The sequence below is a fragment of the Portunus trituberculatus genome, chromosome 31, assembly GCF_017591435.1.
Source record: "Portunus trituberculatus isolate SZX2019 chromosome 31, ASM1759143v1, whole genome shotgun sequence".
Taxonomy (NCBI): Eukaryota; Metazoa; Arthropoda; class Malacostraca; order Decapoda; family Portunidae; genus Portunus; species Portunus trituberculatus.
In genome coordinates, this window is record NC_059285.1 from 3,896,622 (window position 1) to 3,918,270 (window position 21,649).

At 40.9% G+C, this 21,649-nt stretch overlaps 1 protein-coding gene across 3 annotated transcripts in view; it reads left to right on the forward strand.

Moving 5' to 3' along the window:
• Positions 1–20,811, forward strand: part of LOC123511260 (SH2 domain-containing protein 4B-like) — a 100,534-nt gene extending 79,723 nt beyond the window's left edge. For all 3 annotated transcript variants that reach the window (XM_045266998.1, XM_045266997.1, XM_045266996.1), the window contains 8 exons: positions 4,846–4,996; positions 12,194–12,290; positions 13,098–13,859; positions 14,458–14,689; positions 15,108–15,336; positions 16,383–16,606; positions 17,013–17,210; positions 17,543–20,811. In XM_045266998.1, coding sequence (XP_045122933.1) covers positions 4,846–4,996; positions 12,194–12,290; positions 13,098–13,859; positions 14,458–14,689; positions 15,108–15,336; positions 16,383–16,606; positions 17,013–17,210; positions 17,543–17,682 — 2,033 coding nt within the window. In that variant the 3' untranslated portion in view covers positions 17,683–20,811. The remainder of the gene's footprint in view (positions 1–4,845; positions 4,997–12,193; positions 12,291–13,097; positions 13,860–14,457; positions 14,690–15,107; positions 15,337–16,382; positions 16,607–17,012; positions 17,211–17,542) is intronic.
• The last annotated feature ends 838 nt before the right edge of the window (positions 20,812–21,649 follow it).

Below are 21,649 nucleotides of genomic sequence, written 5' to 3' on the forward strand. Positions count from 1 at the left end.
TTAACCATCTCTTCTTTATTATTTTAGTTATTCTTTATATTTTCTTCTTCCTTGTTTTCCTTCCTTCCTTCTTTCTTTCTCTATTCCTTCATCAATCGTTCTTCCTTTACTTTTTTCTTTCCTTTTTGTCTTTTCTTTTTTCTTCCTTACTTATTTTCTTCTTTGTTTTCTTATTTTGCTTATCCATTAACTCTTTCCCATCTCCCTCCCACCTTTCCTTCCTTCCTTCCCTCCTTCCTCCCTCCCTCCCTTCCTTCCTCCCTTCCCTCCTTCCTTCCTTCCTTCCTTCCTTCCTTCCTTCCTTCCTTCCTTTCTTCCTTCTTCCTTAACCGAACCCAAGCCAGTCCTTTCCTACCTTCCTTCCACCTTTCCTTCCTTCCTTCCTTCCTTCCATCCTTCCTTCCTCCATTCCTCCCACCCTCCAACCCTCCTTCCTCCCTTCCATTAACTATCTCTCTGTCTCTCTCTTTCTCCTTCCATTACATAACTTCCTTATTTAGAAAGCCTCCGAACACATTAGTAAAAGTCGTACCCTCTTAACCGGAGAGAGAGAGAGAGAGAGAGAGGCGGCCCAACACTTTAAAAGGACACCGCGTTAATAGCCACGTCAAATGCCAATATTCTTAGGCACAGCACAATCTTTCCCTCATGCTAACTGCTGCTCTTTATTCATCTCAGTCTCTCTCTCTCTCTCTCTCTCTCTCTCTCTCTCTCTCTCTCTCTCTCTCTCTCTCTCTCTCTCTCTCTCTCTCTCTCTCTCTCTCATTTGTCATTTCTCTATCTTATATCTTAGTTTTTTTTCTTTCTCTATTCTCTCTGTCTATTTCTCTTCCTGTCTGCCTGTCTGTCTGTTTGTTTGTCTATCTGTCTTTTATTTCTATCTGTCTTGTCTGTCTGTTTTTTTTTTTTTTTTTTTTTGCCTTTTTGTTTTTCTACCTATATTTATCTATCTATCTATCTGTCTGTGTATCTATTTATCCATCTCTTTGGCAGTCAATCTATCTATCTATCAATTGTCTTTGTAACTATCTGTTCCTCTCTCTCTCTCTCTCTCTCTCTCTCTCTCTCTCTCTCTCTCTCTCTCTCTCTCTCTCTCTCTCTCGTATTCCGGGCAGCTCAGTCCTACCCACAGCTGGCGGCGTGCCCCTCAGAAACTCTAATTACGGCGCCCTTCACACACTCAGTACCTGCAGAAGTGTTTGTGTCTCGGCCACCACCAGGCACTTCCTTGCAAGCCTGGTGGTGGTGGTGGTGGTGGTGGTGGTGGTAGTAGTAGTAGTAGTAGTAGTAGTAGTAGTAGTAGTAGTAGTAGTAGTAGCAACAGTAGTAGCAGTAGTAGTGTTTGTAAGTGTGTGTGAATATGAAAATAGGAATACGGAAAGAAGAAAAGAGAGAGAGAGAGAGAGAGAGAGAGAGAGAGAGAGAGAGAGAGAGAGAGAGACGACAATGAGGAAGAAAGCAGAGGAGAAATAAAAAGAGAGAAAATTACTATAATATGGAAGAACTAAACGTCAGAGAGAGAGAGAGAGAGAGAGAGAGAGAGAGAGAGAGAGAGACAGAGAAAAGAAAGTCACCTTCAATAATCACCTATAATTTTTTTCCTGACGAAGCGATGGTTATGAAGGCTTTTGGTGGTTGTGGAGTAAAAGACGAGGATGATTGTTGACAAGTGAACGGGAGGAAGAGAAAGGCGAGACAAGACAAGACGAGACAAGACAAGACGAGTAAAGAGAAAGAGAGAGAGAGAGAAACACGTGACCAGGTAAAGAGAGAAAGGCTGAGGTTACAAATTGGGAGAAAGGGAACAAAAACACCATATGATACAAAATAACACCAATTACAAGAGAAAAAGAAAATAAAGAGAGACAAAATAAACAATGAATAAAGAGAAGAAAAAAGAGAGAGAAAGGAGAGGAGAGGGGAAACCGTTGCCTAGGGAGTGAGGGGAAAGGTAGAACATGGGAGAGGAAAGGAGGGTTAGCAAAAGGGAACGGTTACACGTGAGGGGAGAGGGAAACAAAGAGAGGGCAGTGATTTAATTAGAGAGAGGGGAAGAGTGTGCGTGAGGGAAGGCAGAGGAAAGATATCAGGTAGTTAGGGAAAGACGGAAGAGAGAGAGAGAGAGAGAGAGAGAGAGAGAGAGAGAGAGAGAGAGAGAGAGAGAGAGAGAGAGAGAGAGAGAGAGAGAGAGAGAGAGAGAGAGAGAGAGAGAGAGAGAGAGAGAGAAGAGAGAGAGAGAGAGAGAGAGAGAGAGAGAGAGAGAGAGAGAGAGAGAGAGAGAGAGAGAGAGAGAGAGAGACCGTAAACGAAGAGATAAACGATAAAAAAATTGAGAAAGAAAAAATAATAAACGAGAGAAAACAAAAAAAAAGAAAAAGCGAAAGAATAAGAAAGAAAACAAAGAGAGAAGAAAAGAAAAACAAAGAAAAGGGTTAATGAGCAAACAAAGGAGGAAAGAAAAGAAGAAAAACATTTAATTGAAAACAACGGAACCTGTGCATGTTTTAAGAGGACCTTTGTGACCCGTGTGTGTGTGTGTGTGTGTGTGTGTGTGTGTGTGTGTGTGTGTGTCTGTGAAAACCGTGAATATTTGTGTTTTTCTTACTTTTTATGATTTTCCTTTTCTATTTTTTTTTTTTTACTTTTTTCATAATGGTTTGATAATTTCCTTCCTTCTTTTTATTTATTTATTTATTTATTTATTTTTTTTTTGGTAGTTCCCATTTCGCTTTTTTTTTTTTTATATCATAGTTTTGGTATTTATATTCTCCACCACAACCAGTACCTAATGACCTACCTACCACACACACACACACACACACACACACACACACACACACACACACACACACACACACACACACACACACACACACACACACACACACACCTATGCAACCTCTCCCATTAATATAAAAGTCGTACATGCACACGTTTCTTGCCCAATTGAACACACACACACACACACACACACACACACACACACACACACACACACACACACACACACACACACACACACACACACACATACACACACACGTCTCAGCGGTACGAACACCATCAGCATCACGTCCCCACATCCCTTATTCGTCAGCACACACACACACACACACACACACACACACACACACACACACACACACACACACACACACACACACACACACACACACACACACACACATCTATGCCACACCTTTGGAACACAGGCCGCCGCCACCACCACCACCTTGCCGTTATTTAGTCAGTCAATCATTCAGTCAATAAGTTATTTAGTCAGTCAGTAAGTTAGTCAGTCGGTCAGCCAGTCACATACAAATTAACAAAAAAAGTACTACCCAGGAATAAACAGTGAATAACAACTACTACTACTACTACTACTACTACTACTACTACTACTACTACTACTACTACCACCACCACCACCACCACCACCTGTCTCAATAGGAAAAGGGCGATAATATTCTCTTAATGACTTCGAGGTGTTGGGATGAATAGCAGTGAAGGGAAGTCAATGAATGAGTGGAGGAATAAAATAATGAATGAAGTTAGGGAGTGTGTGATTTGAGTGTGTTTATCAAGGTGTTTATTAAGATCCATGTGCGTCTCTCTTTCTGTATTGTTTGCCAGATAAATGAATGCACTGAGGTTATTGTTATTGTTGTTGTTGTTGGTGGTGGTGGTGGTGGTGATGTGTGATGTGTGTGTGTGCCATAGTGCAGAATTCATAAATAATACATCGTTAAATGACTTTGTTCTGTAGTACTTCAAAAATTAATTAATCTTTTTGACTAGTGCCTCTTTTATATACCTCCCATTACATACACATAATATACTGAACATCTACTTCACACGTTATACTACATACACGCGTACTACATCTGTCTGTTTATTTATCCCCTTACCTATTCATGTATGTATCGTTGTCTAATGTACAGCAGTTTGTCAGCCTGTCTGTATATCTGTCTGTTTATCTTGTGTGTCTATCATTTCTATATCATTACTGCCCACCTCTCCTCTCGTCCATCTCTTCACCTGTACTTCTCATTTACCTGTGTATTTGTATCAACTCTTTCACTATTAACTATTTTGTTATATATTAATGTAACTGTAACTATTTGTATTTGATATTTTTTTGTGTGTGATACAGTTCTCTAGATAGCTGTGTGGGTTAGAAAAGATTAATTAGTTCCTTCACTCTTTTTTTTTTATTGTGGAAGGGGAGACAGTAAGTTATTTATTTCGTCTTATTCTATTTTTTTATTGTCTTTTCTTGCTCTTCACTAGAATTGATCTTAAATAATGATAATATAAGAAAACACTAACTTATCGTGGTTAATTTCATTCGTCAGTCAACCGATGAGTCAATCACTTTATCAGTCACCTGTAGATCAAGATACAGCCACACATAACCTCAGAAACCAATCATATCTAATGACTCAAACAATAATCAGTCAGCCAATCAGTGTATCGACCCTTCACACCTTCTAGACTAGCCTCGTTTAACTCAGCAAACAGTCAATTAAGTTACTGTCATTACTCCTTACCTGTAGATTAACCTTAACTGACTACCCCTACAATTAGCCATCTCTCTCTCTCTCTCTCTCTCTCTCTCTCTCTCTCTCTCTCTCTCTCTCTCTCTCTCTCTCTCTCTCTCTCTCTCTCTCTCTCTCTCTCTCTCTCTCTCTCTCTCTCTCTCTCTCTCTCTCTCTCTCTCTCTCTAGACTAACCTCATTTAATTCATCACTCAATTAAGTTAGCTATTATTCCATACGTATAGATTAACATGCACCAACTGACGACTTCTACAGTTAACCATTCGTCTGTCTCTCTCTTCTGCAGGCGGCAAGAAGGTGACGTTCCTGATGGGCATGGACGGGGAGCCCATGGTGGTGGTGCTGGGCGGGGAGGAAGGCACCAACAGGGAGGACGTGGATTCAATACTGGAGGAGAGGGCTAAGAGGCAGGCAGACCTCGAGGCTGACATGCTCAAGTAAGTGTGTGTGTGTGTGTGTGTGTGTGTGTGTGTGTGTGTGTGTGATTAGCTATTTTCTTTTTTTTTTTTTTTCTTTTTCTTCTTCTTCTTCTTCTTCTTCTTCTTCTTCTTCTTCTTCTTCTTCTTCTTCTTCTTCTTCTTCTTCTTCTTCTTCTTCTTCTTCTTCTTCTTCTTCTTCTTCTTCTTCTTCTTCTTCTTCTTCTTCTTCTTCTTCTTCTTCTTCTTCTTCTTCTTCTTCTTCTTCTTCTTCTTCTTCTTCTTCTTCTTCTTCTTCTTCTTCTTCTTCTTCTTCTTCTTCTTCTTCTTCTTCTTCTTCTTCTTCTTCTTCTTCTTCTTCTTCTTCTTCTTCTTCTTCTTCTTCTTCTTCTTCTTCTTCTTCTTCTTCTTCTTCTTCTTCTTCTTCTTCTTCTTCTTCTTCTTCTTCTTCTTCTTCTTCTTCTTCTTCTTCTTCTTCTTCTTCTTCTTCTTCTTCTTCTTCTTCTTCTTCTTCTTCTTCTTCTTCTTCTTCTTCTTCTTCTTCTTCTTCTTCTTCTTCTTCTTCTTCTTCTTCTTCTTCTTCTTCTTCTTCTTCTTCTTCTTCTTCTTCTTCTTCTTCTTCTTCTTCTTCTTCTTCTTCTTCTTCTTCTTCTTCTTCTTCTTCTTCTTCTTCTTCTTCTTCTTCTTCTTCTTCTTCTTCTTCTTCTTCTTCTTCTTCTTCTTCTTCTTCTTCTTCTTCTTCTTCTTCTTCTTCTTCTTCTTCTTCTTCTTCTTCTTCTTCTTCTTCTTCTTCTTCTTCTTCTTCTCCCTCGTCTCTGCTTCAGTCCAGAGAGAGAGAGAGGGAGGAATACAAAGAAACAGACAATATCATAACAGTGAGTCAAAAATCAGTCACTGTGCCATTATACCTCTCACCGTCCGTCCCTTTCAAGTGTGTAGCGGCGCCCTTTTTCCAAGAACACCCTGGTAACCTGACGCATCATTGTCCACTTGAGTTGCCCAGCCGTCACACTCACTCACTCAGGCACCGCGTCACCCTTGCAGTCCACCCGTAGCCTCGTGTGTGTCTGGGTATTGGTAGTTAAGTTAGGTTAGGTTTGAAGTTTCATCCTTGTGTATAGTGTTGGTAGTTAGGTTAGTGTACAGAGTGTAGGTTTGGTTAGGTGTGGTTAGGTTAGGTTTTGATTTAGGACACGTCAGGTTAGGAGAAAAATTAGTTCAGGGTAGATAAGGAAAGGTTAGGTTAGGTTAGTTTAGTTTAGGTTAGGTTAGGTGTGGTTTGGTTAAATTTGGATAGAGGTTAGTGTGTGTCAGATTACGTGAAATTGAGTTCAGGGAGGAGTAGGAAAGGTAAGGTTATAGGATATGTTCAGTTAGGTTAGGTTAGGTTGGGTTGGGTTGAGTTGGGTTAAAAATAATGGCATATCAGGATGGGTAAAAATTAAGTTGAGGGAAGATTAGGAAAGGTAAGATTAGATTAGGTTAGGTTAGATGTGGTTAGGTAAAGTTAGGACATGTCTGGATAGGTAAGATTAAATTCAGGTAGGATTAGGAAAGGTAAGACTAGGTTAGGTTAGGTTAGGTTAGTGTGTGGTGAAGTAAGGTGTGGTCGAAGTTAGAGCATGTCAGATTGGGTTAGGTTAGGTTATGTGTAAGGTTATAAAGAAGAGGTACTTTTCTAATCAGCGCACATCAGTCACGCTCCTCGCCCCTTCCCCCCCCCCACCCCAACACACACGCAAGACCCAGTGCATCATCTCAGTGTTTCCCAAGTCGCGACACGTCATTCGTCAGCCAAGGGACACGTGCGGCAGTTATTGGGGGGCAAGGGGGGGGGAGACACTAGTGGTTAAGGGGATTCTTATGTCTTCGGTTATTGTTTTTTTTTTTATCTATTTATTTGTTTTTTTATTGGTTTTTATTGTCTTTTTTTTTCCTTTTCATTTGTATTGATTTATTTCTCGGTTGATTTTTGTCTTTATATCGATTTCTCTATTGACTTTTTTCTTTCTTTTTTGCAATTTGTATTTTGAATTTGTTAGTCCTAATATTGGCAACGATATTTCATTATTATTATTATTATTATTATTATTATTACTACTACTACTACTACTACTACTACTACTACTACTATTACACTGGTAGACACATTCACATACGTCAAAAACTACAAAATAAATGGAAGAAGTACATCAAAATAAGAAGATAAACAATTGAAGCGTGCACGTAAACAACACACAGTATATAAATAGGGAAGAATAACAAGAACAAGAAACTACTAACGCTGCATCACTCTAAAGACCACTAAGGCAAGTAAAAGCACAAAGGCAGTAGCGCGACGGAAACAGCGTGGTGGTGGTGGTGGTGGTGGTGTATGCAGCCTCGCGACGCACCACACTCGTGAACAAACACCTACAACACAGCCACCAAGACGCCCGCCCCTCATCACTCCTCACCTCTCTCTCTCTCTCTCTCTCTCTCTCTCTCTCTCTCTCTCTCTCTCTCTGGTAACTCCTATTTTCTTTGTAGTTCTCTCTATTATTACTTCATCTGATATTCTTTCTTTCCCTTCGTCTTTTTTCTACTCCTTCTTTCCTTTTTACCATCAACAGTACTTATTTTCATTCTTGTTTCCTTTTGCTTCTTCTTCCAGTGTCTTTATCTCACATTTCTCTTTTTTTTCCTCTTTTTTTTCTGATTACTTTCCTTCATCCTTTCTCTTGCTTCCTTATTAAACTTCTTTCATTTTTTTTTTTTTTTTTGTGTGTATCCTTTTTGTGCACTGTCTCCTTTATCCCTCTCTTCATTCCAGTGTCCTGCTTCGCTTATCCTCTTTTGTTCCCTCATTTTCTCTTTATCCTTCCTTTATTTCTCCACATCCTGGTTTGTTTGTTTCAGATACTTTTCCTTCTTCATTCTTCCTCGTCCTATATATCCTGTCCAGTTTTTATTTATTTTTTTTATTCTTCCTTCTCTCGATTCTCCTTCTCTGTTCTTGTTCTTTATTTATTTCCTCATTTCCTTTGACTTTGTTTTTCTTTTTTCTCTATATCCTTTTTTTCTTCTATTCTTTTCTGTTCTTCACCTTTTCTTCTCTTTTTTTTTAATTCGTTTTTATGTCTCTTCTGTTACTGTTTCTCTTTATTTTGTTTCTTTTTCTCATTTCCCTCTCTTCTTGTTTTTCTTACTCTCCCTTCCTTGTTTTTCTCTCTTTGTCCTTTCTCAGCATTTCTCTCCCCGAGTCTTTCCATCTGTTCTTCATCTCTCCTTACTTCTCTCCTTCTTCACCCTTTCTTCTGACCTCTTCTATTTTTGCTATATCCTCTCTTCATCTTCACTTATTTTCTCTGTTCTCTTTTTCTCTATGTGTTTATTCATCCTTTCTTCCTCTTCTGTCTCCTTTCACTATTTTCTAATCTTCTAAAGTCTAGACTATCAACTGTTTTTCCTCTTCTCTCTCCTCTAAATCTTCACCCTATCCTTTGCTATTCCCTGTCATTCTCTCTCTCTCTCTCTCTCTCTCTCTCTCTCTCTCTCTCTCTCTCTCTCTCTCTCTCTCTCTCTCTCTCTCTCTCTGCTCCCACCTTTTTTGTCATTTCTTGCTTTTCTCCCAATCATCATCTCTATTCTCACCTTCCTCGTCATTCCTTCCTTCTCTTTATCATCCTCTCTGCTTCCACCTTCCTCAAAATTTCTTCCTTCTCTCTATCGTCATCCTCTTTGCTTCCTCCATCCTCGTCATTTCTTCCTTTTCTCTATCATCATCTCTGCTTCCAACTTTCTCATTATTTTTTTCCTCTTTATCATCATTCTCTTTGCTTCCTCCTTCCTCGTCATTTCACCTTTCTTTATCTATCATCCTTCTCTGTTTCCTCCGTTATCATTTCTTCCTTCTCTCTCTCTATCATCCTTACATCATTTCTTCATTCTCCTTTTATCATCTTTCTCTACTACACATTGCTTTACATTTCTTTCTTCTCTCTCTCTTTATCATCCTCTCTGCTCCCACTTTTCTCATCATTTCTTCTTTCTCTATCATCCTCCTCTCCCACCTTGCTTTCCGTCCTTCACTCCCTCTGCTCTTATCCTCTCCTCGCCTCGCCTTTCTCTGTTCCCTCCCACCAGAGCATTGAACTGTAAACAAACCACCGTACCCTGTGTTTACCTCGGAGCCTCGACATGACACTCTTGCATGGCCCCAGAGAGAGAGAGAGAGAGAGAGAGTTTAAGTCTGCAGTTTATCATTTTGTTTGACACGTGAAAGTTTGGTAGCAGTGTGTTGTGTTGGTGTAATTATTTGGGTTGTTGTTGGTGTTGTTGTTGTTGTTGTGGTGTGGTGGTGGTGGTGGTGGTGGTGGTGGTGGTGGTCTTCTATTGCTTTTTTTTTTTTCTTCTTCTTCTTCTTCTTCTTCTTCTTCTTCTTCTTCTTCTTCTTTCCCTATCGTCATGTTGTTTCTTTTCTTTTTTTGTTTTGTTTTTTAAAATTTTATGATGGGCTGTATTTCTTCTTCTTCTTCTTCTTCTTCTTCTTCTTCTTCTTCTTCTTCTTCTTCTTCTTCTTCTTCTTCTTCTTCTCCTCTTCTTCCTTCCTTCCTCCTCCTCCTCCTCCTCCTCCTCCTCCTCCTCCTCCTCCTCCTCCTCCTCCTCCTCCTCCTCCTTCTCTTTGTTTCGCTATCCTTTCCTCCTTTTTTTTTTTTTGGCATATCCTTTTCCTCCTCCTTTGTCTCATCAGTCCTCCTCCTCTTCCTCCTCCTATCGTCTCCCTCTCCAGTCACGTGACACACAAATGGTTAAGTACTCAAGTATCGTGTCCCTTCCTGGCATTTCCTCACACTCTATCACGCATTACCTCTATCGCAACCACCCTCATCACCCCCTCTCACCTTTCACCACACTCACCTCTCCCCTCATTGCCTATTTCCTCATTCCCTCACTACCTCCTTACCATACCTTCCCTTTCCTTCTCTATACATCACGACTTTCTCCCATTCCCTTTCTCCTTCGTTCATTGTAAGCTCTTTTATCATCATCATCTTTCACTTTTTCTTTTTTCCTGTTCAGTTCATTTATTATTTTTTTTCTGCTTTGTGTATTCTGTCATTATCTTTTCATTTTATTTATTTTTGTATTCTCTCTCTCTCTCTCTCTCTCTCTTTGTTCTCTTGTTCTCTGTTCTCTCTCTCTTCTCTCTCTCTCTCTCTCTCTCTCTCTCTCTCTCTCTCTCTCTCTCTCTCTCTCTCTCTCTCTCTCTCTCTCTCTCTCTCCATTAATTTCTCTTTTTCCAATATTATCATCTCTTTCTTTATCATTTTCTCTTATTTTTTTCCAGTTTTTGTGTTGCATTTCCATCCTCTTCCGCTCTTCTTTTCTTTCATTTTCGTCTCTCCTTCATTATCATTCTTTTTTTTTCTCTTAATTTTCACATACGTTGATTCCTTCTTTATCTTCGTCTCTTTGTATTTTCCCCTTTTCTTTATTCCCAGTATTCCCTTCATCATCTTTCCTTCTCTCTCCTTCTTTTATCAATCTGCTCTTCTCCCACATTCCCCCTCCGTACATTCCGTTCCTTATTTATTTACTGTACATACTCTCCTGTCTCCATCTCCTCTTCTTTATTCATTTATTCTCATCACCACCTCTCTCCTTTCCTCTACCTTGTTCATTTATTCATCCATCATCGTCTCTCTCTCCATCTTCCTTCCTTATTTATCTATCCTCCATCATTATCTTTATCCTCCTCCTCTTTCTACTTCCCAATATATCACTGGCTGCCCCTTCATCATCTTCCCTCACACCCTCTCCCTTCCCATCTCACGCACGCTCTCTCTCTCCCCATTGCCATACCTTTTTACCTGATCTTCCCCTCCTCTCCCTCATTCTCCCCCTTCGTCCTGCCTTTTTTCCCCTCCTCCTTCCCCTTTCTTCTATATACATTCGGCTGCCTACTCTGTGAAGCAGTTTTCCTACCTCTATATCCAGTAACAGTTATTTATGTCTTGTTTTTCCAGTGGTTGATGTCATTGGGTAGAGCCGCCTTTGACTTGTAGGTATTTTGGTTGCCTTCTTTCTTACCTTCTCTACGTCTCCCTTCCAGTCCCTCTTCCTTACCCCACTGCTTCTCGTTTTTCCCACTGCTTCTCGTTTCTCTCTCTCTTTACTCTCTCTCTCTCTCTCTCTCTCTCTCTCTCTCTGCTATTCTAATTCACGTTCTGTTTTTTTGTTACTTTATACGCCTTCTATTTCTTCTTCCTCTTCTCTTCTCTTTCTCTCTCTCTCCTCTCATCCCCTCTCCTCCTCTTAACTCATTCATCACTCCCACGGTCCTCGCTTCCTCCCTCGCCCACCACCACCACCACCACCACCACAACAACACCACCAACGTCGCCTCCCGCAGTTTAAACATCCTCTTGCACACTTCCTGGAAAGCCGCGGCGCCCCTATGTTGCCTTGCCCTGCGTCACCTCTATGCGTCACGTGCTATATCCTTCGCCGGCGTCACCTCACCAGCGGCCCACCTCTCTCTCTCTGTGTGTGTGTGTGTGTGTGTGTGTGTGTGTGTTTACATCAAAATACAGCAAACCCATGAAATTGTGATTGTTTTAGCGTACACTGCCTGTTAGAACTATAGGAGACAACAATAACCGTGAGAATAAACATGATTACTGTATAAAGTGACTGAAAAAACGAGTTGCCAGCCACGAAAGAGAAGTCATGAGCATTATTCCGATTTAGTTATAAGGAAAAGTGTTATAAGTAGGAGGAAATATAAATACAGGGTTCCAGAGTGTACAATAATCACGAATACACCTTTGAAAACCACTGCAACTTCACTACACACTATTATTAGTTACCGAAAAGCAGAAATGTTGAAGACGAGCCCAAAGAGAAAAAGCCCGTATTCGGAAGCACCTTGCCCTCTCACCACGACTACTTTCAAAGGTCACAGCCATGATTAACCTGGTTCTCAAGAATGTTTCTCCTTTTAATGTAGAAATCTTGTTAATCTGTCACTAAAAACAGCAAAACACACTGAAATTAAAATTATGTCACTTCAATTAGAGTCTCTTGAAAGTAGCAACGGAGAGGCGCAGTAGTGTTTCAAAATATTATCCAAAGCAATGTTCACTCACCTCACTCCTTCAATATACGGTAGTGCCACATGGTGTTTAACTTTATTGTCTCCGTTTTCTTTGTAATCATCCTTTATGTCTCCGGCAGGCGCGCGGCCGAGGAGGAGCTGGACAAGCTGGTGAGGCTGAGCAGGTCCACCGTGGAGGCCATGGAGGAGGAGGCCACCAGGACTGTCCAGACCAAGGTGTGAGAGAGAGAGAGAGAGAGATTTGAGTATTCTTTAAATAACTAATTAGGTAGATAGATAGATTGATAATTATAGATAGACTTATAGATAGATTAATAGATGTAGAGAGAGAGAGAGAGAGAGAGAGAGATTGATTAACTGCAACCAAAAACTGAGTAAAAAAAAAAATATCTCAATGTCCATATTTACACACACACACACACACACACACACACACACACATACACACAGGTGGACGGGGGCCAGGTGAGCCACAAAGCAATTAACATTCAGGTGTTCTCATCACAAGTGACTGACAGCCTCATCTCACTAAGGAAAAATTGAGATCCTAGAAAAAAAAAAAAAAAAAAAAAAAAGAACAGCCTCTCCCTTTCTCCCCCACCCTCCCTCTCCTTCCCCCTCCATCTGTGCCATTTCCCCTCCCCCCCGCCGACACACACACACACACACACACACACACACACACACACACATTTGTCAGGCATTGGTATACTCTTGTTGTGTGTTTGTTGTGATGTTTTGTGATGGAGTTGTGTTGTAGTTTTTAGTTGGGGTTGTTGTGTTTGTTCATTTGTTTTTGTTTTTTTCTTTTATTTAATTTGTTTTGTTACTCTATTATTTGAAAATGGTTTGACTATTAGATTACCAGGCATGTCTTAATCTTGTCTCTGTTATTCTTTTTTGTCTTCTTGAATGTTCAAATCTCTCTCTCTCTCTCTCTCTCTCTCTCTCTCTCTCTCTCTCTCTCTCTCTCTCTCTCAATAAGATTCTGTGTATTTATTAATTTGTTTATTTGCGTCTCAGGTGCGTGACCCGGCGAGGGAGGCGGTGGTGAGGTCACTTCAAGAGGCCACAGTGGAGATGGAAGGACAGATACAGGCCCTGGAGGAGGCAGAGGCACAACAGCGGAAGCTCTCCTCCTCCTCCACTTCCTCTTCATCCAGTGGTGCCTCCTCCCCTTCATCACCATCTCCATCCTCCTCCTCTGTTTCCTCCTCCTCCTCCTCTTCCTCCTCTTCATCGGGAATTGGCAGCATTGGAAGTCCTCGTTTGGCTTTGTCCTCCTCTCCTTCCACATCCTCCCTATCCTCCTTGTCCTCCTTCGCCTCCTCACAGCCGCCCTCTCCACCAGCCTTCACTATATCCACCTACGGCACCACCTCAAGGCATCTGGTTAGTGGTGCCCCTGTGGGAATGTCCATGTGGGAGGCTGTCAACAGATCCTCACAGTTCTCTGACACCACTGCAGCTTCCAACACACCCTCCTCCACTCCTGCCTCTAACTCATCTCATCTCAGCACCACAGTCAAGCCTCCTATCCTCTCCCCCAAACCCTCAGTCACCACACACACTAATGGTACACAGCCTGCCAACCCACCACATACTCTCAGAACATCCCAGCCCTTCCCATCGCCACCGTCTTCCCTCTCTTCTACCACCTCCAGCCTCTCCTCGTCCTCCTCCTCCGCCACCTCTCCATCCTCTCCCTCCTCTCCCCCACCAGTGCCAGCAGGAGAGGCAGTGGAGAGGGTGCAGGAAGAGGTGGCTTCACCAGCTTCATCTGTGGTAAGTGGTGATGAGTTGTGGTTCTCAGATGTGTACTTGTTCTGATTTAGTGGAAGATTTTTGTGTTGTTAATGTGAATGATGTAAATGAGTGTGAATGTGAAGGTTCTGTGTCTAGTCTTCCCTACACACTTTTTTTTTGGATTTAGACAGCTTTGTTATGTGTATGTATGTATGTATTGATGAGGTTGGTGAGTGAAAATAATGTATTCTCTTGAAAGTTATGTTAAATTCATTGGAAAGAAGGAGCATAAAGGTGTGAGAGTGTGAGTTGTATGTAATATACCTATTGATGTTGACTCTAGATAACAGCAAAATCACTTCAACTATTGCTTATTGAACACATCCTCAGCCTGTGTAATGGTGGCCTCTGATTCATGCCTCTTTGAAACATGACAGTGCTTGTTTCTAATCATATGGAAGATCAGTTCATGGTGTGGAAGAAAGTAGGACAAAGAAAATATCATAAGACTTTTTATGTATTACTGTGCAGCTTAATCCTTATCGACAAAATAATGTCACATCCAAAGGGGTCTTTATTGCCTTGATAAGTTGCACGCCCAGCACCACCTCAGCCTCACTTGCTCTGTCTCCTGCAGGTTGGTGTGGCCGCTCAAATCCGGCGGTTTGAGCAGCTGTCTGAGGGGTCGCTGGAGGCCCTCAAGACAGCCACACTGGAGCGAGCCAAGAAGAGGAGGGAGCGGGAGATCCTGGAGCATCTGAGGAGCCAGGTTGAGGCGGCCAGGCAGCAGGCAGCGTCCACAGACCCAGAGACAGCCAGCAGACAGCAGCAGGCAGCAGAGAAGGATGACATTGCCTGGCAGGAACAAGGTGAGGAGTGTGTGGAGGTAGTGAGAGCCAGATGACATATTGAAATGAAGGTGTGGGATATAGACAAGAAGTTAGAGCAAGGAGAGAAAGAAAGGGTAATAGGTGGTAGGAGCCATATGATGAGGTAATGAGAAAAGCAACACTGAGATGGCTACAGATGAAGACTGAAGAACCAAGAGTAAAGTAGAAGAAAAAGAATATGACATTAGAGATTGAAAGGGAGTCAAAGCAAAAAAATTATATGAAAGATTAGATTTGAAGGAGTGAGTGTCAGATAGAGCTGACTGGGGAAGTAGGAACATATACTGTAGAGTGGTAGAAAAGTGAGGGAAAAAAAACATGCAGAATTGGAGAAAAAATGTGAAAAGAAAATGAGGGAAAAAATCAGAAAGTGTTAGCATGAGTCATCACCTTGCAGAACGTAAGGCAAAGGAGGCAGAGCGAAGGATAAGGGAGATAGCCAGACGAGCAAGGGAGGAGCATCGACGGGCATCCCACAATACTCCACCTTCCTCTCCACCCATCACCGCCCTCAATTATAACCTCAACGGCTTCACCCGCCTCACCAATGGCATCAACGGCACCACACTCGCTGGCACTCACCCGGCCGGCGACATCAATGGCAATGTCAACAGTGTGGCTGATGAGTAGGTGTTGAGTGTGGCCTTCCCTCCCTCCTTCCTCCTTGCCTCTCCTGTCTCTGTCTAACACTCTCCTCTCCTCCACACGTTGCTTGCTCCGCTTGTGGGTCTTGTCTGGCGTTGTGTGGTGTGGTGTGGTTCTGCATCAGGTTACTACTACATTCAGTATGATTTGGTGATGTTTATATGTTTTGTTTTTTTCAAGATGTGAATTACTTTTTACTTTTTAATTTGTATGGTGTTGTATGAATGTTCTTGCATGCTGTCCTTTGTGTTTTATGAGTCTTGGTGTTTTACTTGAGCACTTACTGTGGGGACTCCAAAAGAAATTTTAATTGATAAAAATTCAGTTAATTGTCTTGAAAAGATTATTTATCAATAAATATCTTACTCCTTGTTGTTTGTTTGTTCTCCCAGCAAGGACTGTCATGCCAACCCTGACACCTGACCTGACAGCCACTAGACAGCTTCTGTAGAGGCCATGGAATGTTTAACAACTAGACTAACAATGTGTACAAGGGCAGCAGCCTCTCACTGTCTGTCTGTCTGTCTGTCTGTCCCTCTCATCATACCAACTCTCTGGGGACTCCCTTCACATGGGTGACTGCAGGAGTGAACTGTGTACATGTCCCTCTCAGACCAGCTCATTGCATCCCCTCTCACCATTAACACTGGGCTTTTGTTAAAACTCTTCACTTTCCATAGACAAACTCTATCACTGTGTTCTGTGTTCAGCCAGTCTAGTCATCCTCACAACATAATGTTTAGTATTGATTCTACATTTTCCATTTTGTTGCCTAGAAAGATATTTAAATCAAAACATATTCATGAACTGTGGACAGACTGCCAACTCAACTCCAAGTACAGTGTCAAGGACAGCTTCACTTCATCATGTCAGCCTCAAGAAGGATCATGTCCTCTACAAAACTGCAACTTCAGTGTATAAATGACTCATCACATAGAATTTTATGGCAACAGTGGTGATGATTTCCAGTTTTTAGTACATACCCATCCTCTGACTTAAAAATTGTAAGCCAAGCCTTTCACCACAGCATCAGCAACAACAACGACAGTATCAGTTTGAAGAAGTACAGTAGTAGTAGCAGCAGCAGCAGCCTGGGCAGCCCTGGCGTGGAGGGCCTGTGTGTGCGGCAGAGACTCAGGCCACCAAAGCCCCCATGTCGTGCCGCCATCATTGCCTGGTTCAGGGACGAGGAGCTGTCCAGAGGTGCCGGCCTGGACCCTATGTGCTCCCGCATCGCCCCTTGGTTCCATGGTGGGCGCCCTTGACTGTTCCATATCTTTATCTCTCAACCTTATCATATATATTCATTGAGCTTCCCCTTTATCATTGATCTTTGGTTCCATAGTTAGGATCCTTATCTTATTGAATTTTCCCTTCATGTTGATCTTTATGTTGAAGACATATTATTTTCACTTCTTTTAAAAGTTGGTTATAAAGCACTAATACAGACTGGTCTTTATGTTGAGGAGGTATTGCCTTCAGTCCTAATAAAGATGTGGGTGTAACCAATATTGACAGGAGCTTCCATTTGAGTTGCATCTGTTTGTATCTTTAGGGAAACCGTTGTGAGTTTACAATAAACCTTGATGAACTGACTTATAGCTACTTGTTTGTATCTATAGACAAACTATCTTGAATCACGGAGTATTTTCCACAGGTATTATCAGTCGAACGGAGGCGGAGGATGTGCTGTCGGAGACTGGCATTGGCTGCTTCCTGGTGCGGGTGAGTGAGCGCATCTGGGGCTACGCTATCTCCTACCGTGCCCCTGACCGCTGCCGTCATTACCTCATTGATGTTACTGGTGGCAAGTACACCTTCTTTGGCTCCCACCAGGCGTCACACAACACGCTGGGTGAGTGCAGGTGTACCATTGTCTGCCATTATTGGTTGTGGCATTTAAATCTTAAGCACTACACAAATACCTGCGTGGATGCAAGATATTTTAATTGAAGCATTTTATATACAAGACTTTCTTCTTTCTCTCAGCCTATTCTGTCCACCTTTCTAACACAAGAATTAGCCAGTATTCTCATTCATTTATCCCTTTCTCTGGTAAATTCTGGAACTCCCTGCCTGCTTCGACCTGAACTCATTTAGGAGGAAGATTTACATTAAGAAAGATTTACATTAAGATTACATTAAAAAAAGAAAAATCAGTATAGGTATAACTTTTATTGCACACAGGTGACCTAATTGAGCACCACAAGAGGGAGCCCATCACCGTCAGTGGAGGAGAGCTGCTCACCCGCCCCTGTGGACAGCTGCATCCAAGGAACCCAGACTACCGGGAGCTGTTTGCTGGCACCCCATACATGCCAGCCTAGTGCTGCCTCAAGCCTGCTTTTAGGGGGGAAGTGACAGCAGCCGTGTGGTGATGTGTTAGCAGTGGAGGCAGGACAGGGTTAGGATGTGTTTTTCATATTTTTGCTCACTGTTTTCCATTTTATGTTGGAGGAGGTATGAGGGAGCTGGAGTTTCTGATACTTCTCTCTCTCTCTCTCTCTCTCTCTCTCTCTCTCTCTCTCTCTCTCTCTCTCTCTCTCTCTCTCTCTCTCTCTCTCTCTCTCTCTCTCTCTCTCTCTCTCTCTCTCTCTCTCTCTCTCTCTCTCTCTCTCTCTCTCTCTCTCTCTCTCTCTCTCTCTCTCTCTCTCTCTCTTGTCATTGCATCTTGTATTGTACATTAATGTCATCTCCATTATCAGTTCTTTATGTATAGTACCACCATTACATTTGTAAACAAAAACATGCAAACATATTTTTTTTCTAATGAAGGAGTCAATCAACTCTGTAATAGTTAGCAGTATTCACTTCATTTATCAGTTTTTTGTAAAGTTGTTGTATATTTTATTTAAGCAGTGATCATAGTGACCTGCTGGTGTGGCAGGACACTCCTGCTCACAGCTAACAGAACGGACTCACATTTTAGGATGGCCAGAGACAGCTTGGATATGTCTCCATGCTGTAGTCTTAGTTCACCCAGCAGAGAATAAGCAGTGTGTGTGTGTGTGTGTGTGTGCGCGTGGTTATGCAAGAGTGGGAAAGCATCTGTCTCACTCCTCCATATGTGCGTTTGTGTTTGTGTCTGTATTTTTGCTACAGGAAATTGGAAGTAGTGTATACGTACCTTCTCCTGAAAGATAAACAGGTAAAGATATGCAGTACATTATGTGAAAAAGCAACTAATTATTACTTACTAATAACTTTTACTCAGTCACTTGCTCAGGTTTTCATTTCATGATTTCTCTCATCTCATTCATTTCTTCCTGTGTTTTGGAATGTATCTGTTGTGATGGATAAAGCGACTCTGCCACAGACATAAAGCTGAGGCCTCACCCACCTCACACTGAAGGCTGGTGAGGTGACTATTGTTTGTTGCACCATTGTTTGTCTCAAAGCTTTTCAATATAAATTTTCTAACTATTAATTAAACATTCCTCATTGTACACATAGAATATAAGATTGTACACATAAAATATAAGAAATTTAATATCTTTTTGTAGTTTATTAAGTTCAAATAGTGTATATAGGTTATTAGTTGTAAAATATATAGTTTTTTGTATCCTAAGTAATACTGTACAGTACATAGTACATATAACAAATGTGTGCATTCCTTAGATTTATTCAGTATGTGAGACAAAATATGCTACAGAATATATATATATATATATATATATATATATATATATATATATATATATATATATATATATATATATATATATATATATATATATATATATATACAGAACTGAACCACTGCATTAGTTTATCAGAGTAAAAATTCTATAAAAAAGAAAGTACCTACATGTATTAAAGCTGTAAATATTAAAGAAAGTAGTAGTTATATTAAAAACCTACAGCTATCATGTTACTGTATCATGTTTGTTGGCACAATGTGGCAGAGGATGGTGGATTAAAAGGATTAGATAATCCTCAAATTAAGTCATCACAAGGGAGCCCCCCTCCAATGAAGTAATTTGTCCTGCTGCTAGGCAACAAAGGCCATATAGCTGCTAGATGTCATTAGTGGGGTTCGAATCGATGCCCCGCAATCTACCACCATCGTGGCAGAATGCAGCGCCTTAATCCATGTGACCACTAAGGACACAGAGGATGGTGGAGCGCTGGGAGGTGGATAGTGGTGGCAGTGAATGCAGTTTCATTGTTTTGCTGAGTCTTTATTTGCATGGATGTCCCATTACAATGCTTTTTGAAAGACTGACACATTGTAAAGCACATGAGCTACATGTTATTGATGGAATACTCACTGTTCTTGGTGTTTTATAGATGCATAGCTGAGGAATTCAGAAAAATCTGGCAATGGCAGATTGAGGAATTTTTATTGAACGTTCAAACTGCATTGCACTTCTCAAACTATCCCCTGAATAAGAATTCTTTTGGCAGATTGTCACTATTTCAGAAATTATATAGTAGCCATTGTCTTTTCATTTCTCTGCCTGCATGTTAAACAATGCTGAGCAAAGCAGATATTTCCATGAAGATATCTTTAGCAATGATGCATATTGTTGTCACTAGGAGCATCAGTGTGAGTGTTGTTCATGTGTGTAGCATTCCTTATCTTGTTGTGTTGTGTTGTTGGTGTACTAATGCCATTACTGAGAGTATGTCTAGTCTTTAACTGATGATAATCTGCATTTTATGCTGCTCATTGAAATGAGTGAATTGTAAGATTGAAGGAACTTGTGCTAAAGTTTTTTTGTGCCACATGCACAATTTAAGGTTTTGTGCATATTGATACAATTACATATTCAGAGATTCAAAGGCATTCTATTGCTTGACTGTCTGTTTCCATTCTACTTCTCAAGAAATTTAACATTTCTTACTTAGGTATACAGATTACTTAGGTACATACATGCAGAGATACAGCAGTGTCAGTCATATTTTAACTGCATATTGTTCATCAAGAGATCACAGTCCCTGCTCTAGGAAACCTATTAGTTGGAGAATTAAGACAGCACTTCTTGATACTATATATACTTCACAGTAAATATCCTAAAGATAGTTAAAGAATCTTTACTGCATCCTTGAAGGGTCATCATATGTTCACTGGTGGGGTCTTAAAGAAATCTTAAAGTTGAGAGTTTGTAGAGATAGGAAATCTTCCACTAGTGAATATACAATGTGTAACTAGAGTATTTTGTGTTTGTTTTTTTGTCATACAGTTCTTGGCATCATTGCTGCAGTTGTCACTATTTGGCATTAACCATGAGAATCACATGTTTGGGACCATGGAGAGTAGCATATTATGGTTAGGGACCAAGAAGAGAACAGGCTGAGAACCACTGGTTTATATAGCAACCCTATTCAGTTGTAGTAGATGAGTGGCAGGCAGTATCATTGAGTTGTAGCCGAACAGTGCAAGTCACAGCATTGATGAAGAAGTCATGTCAGCCTACAGAAGTGTACTGAAGGAATAAATTCAATAAGTTTTGTGTGGTCTTTCTTTCTCTATTACTTCCTGTTCCCTGACTGACAGAGTGGACAATAATTCAAGAAAACCTCAAGTGTAGTGTACAGTCTTATCAGGGAAGATCCATTGTTCCAGAAAAACAATATCGGCAGCATGAATAATTTACTGTTAATGGAAGAATTTGTCAGAAGTCAAAGAACAGATCAGTGAGGATTAAGTGTCTCTTCATAAGAAATGTAAAGGAAGGTTGTGGATGTGGTAGTAAATGTATGCATGGAGACATCTTGGCTATCCTACCTTCAATTGGGTATACCGAATTAGTACAGTAAAACCTTGGCCAAAATGAAAGGCTACATACTGTCCTGAGACTCACTTCTATTAAGAGAACTGGTGACTGGAATAGATTCACAGGTTCCTCGTTGTGAGTTAACAGGAGGCTTTTAAAATTAGATAGATTTGACAGACATACAAATAGACTTAGATAAATATTTTTAATACAGCGACTGCCACTGTGTGGACTTTCTGATTTCTTCAAGCTTTCCCTGTCAGACTTTATGACGTCTTTCCTCACACATGTATGAGTATTAATGAACTGTGTTCGATATAAGATGTATTAGTCCATTGATACCATCAAGGGAGATTGAAATTCTCAAACCACCTTAGACCACCCTAGTCTACATCAGCTATTTTCTCAAACATATTCTCAAGATAGTTTTAATTTGACTTTGAGGTTGAGAGCATCCTGCTTTGCAGTTCGACATTGGAACTTTATTGTAAAATCTATCTATTCCGTTTCGCATATTTCTAAAGGTTTATTCTTAAGTATTCATGTTCATTTTTTACTAGTACGTAGTTGCTTT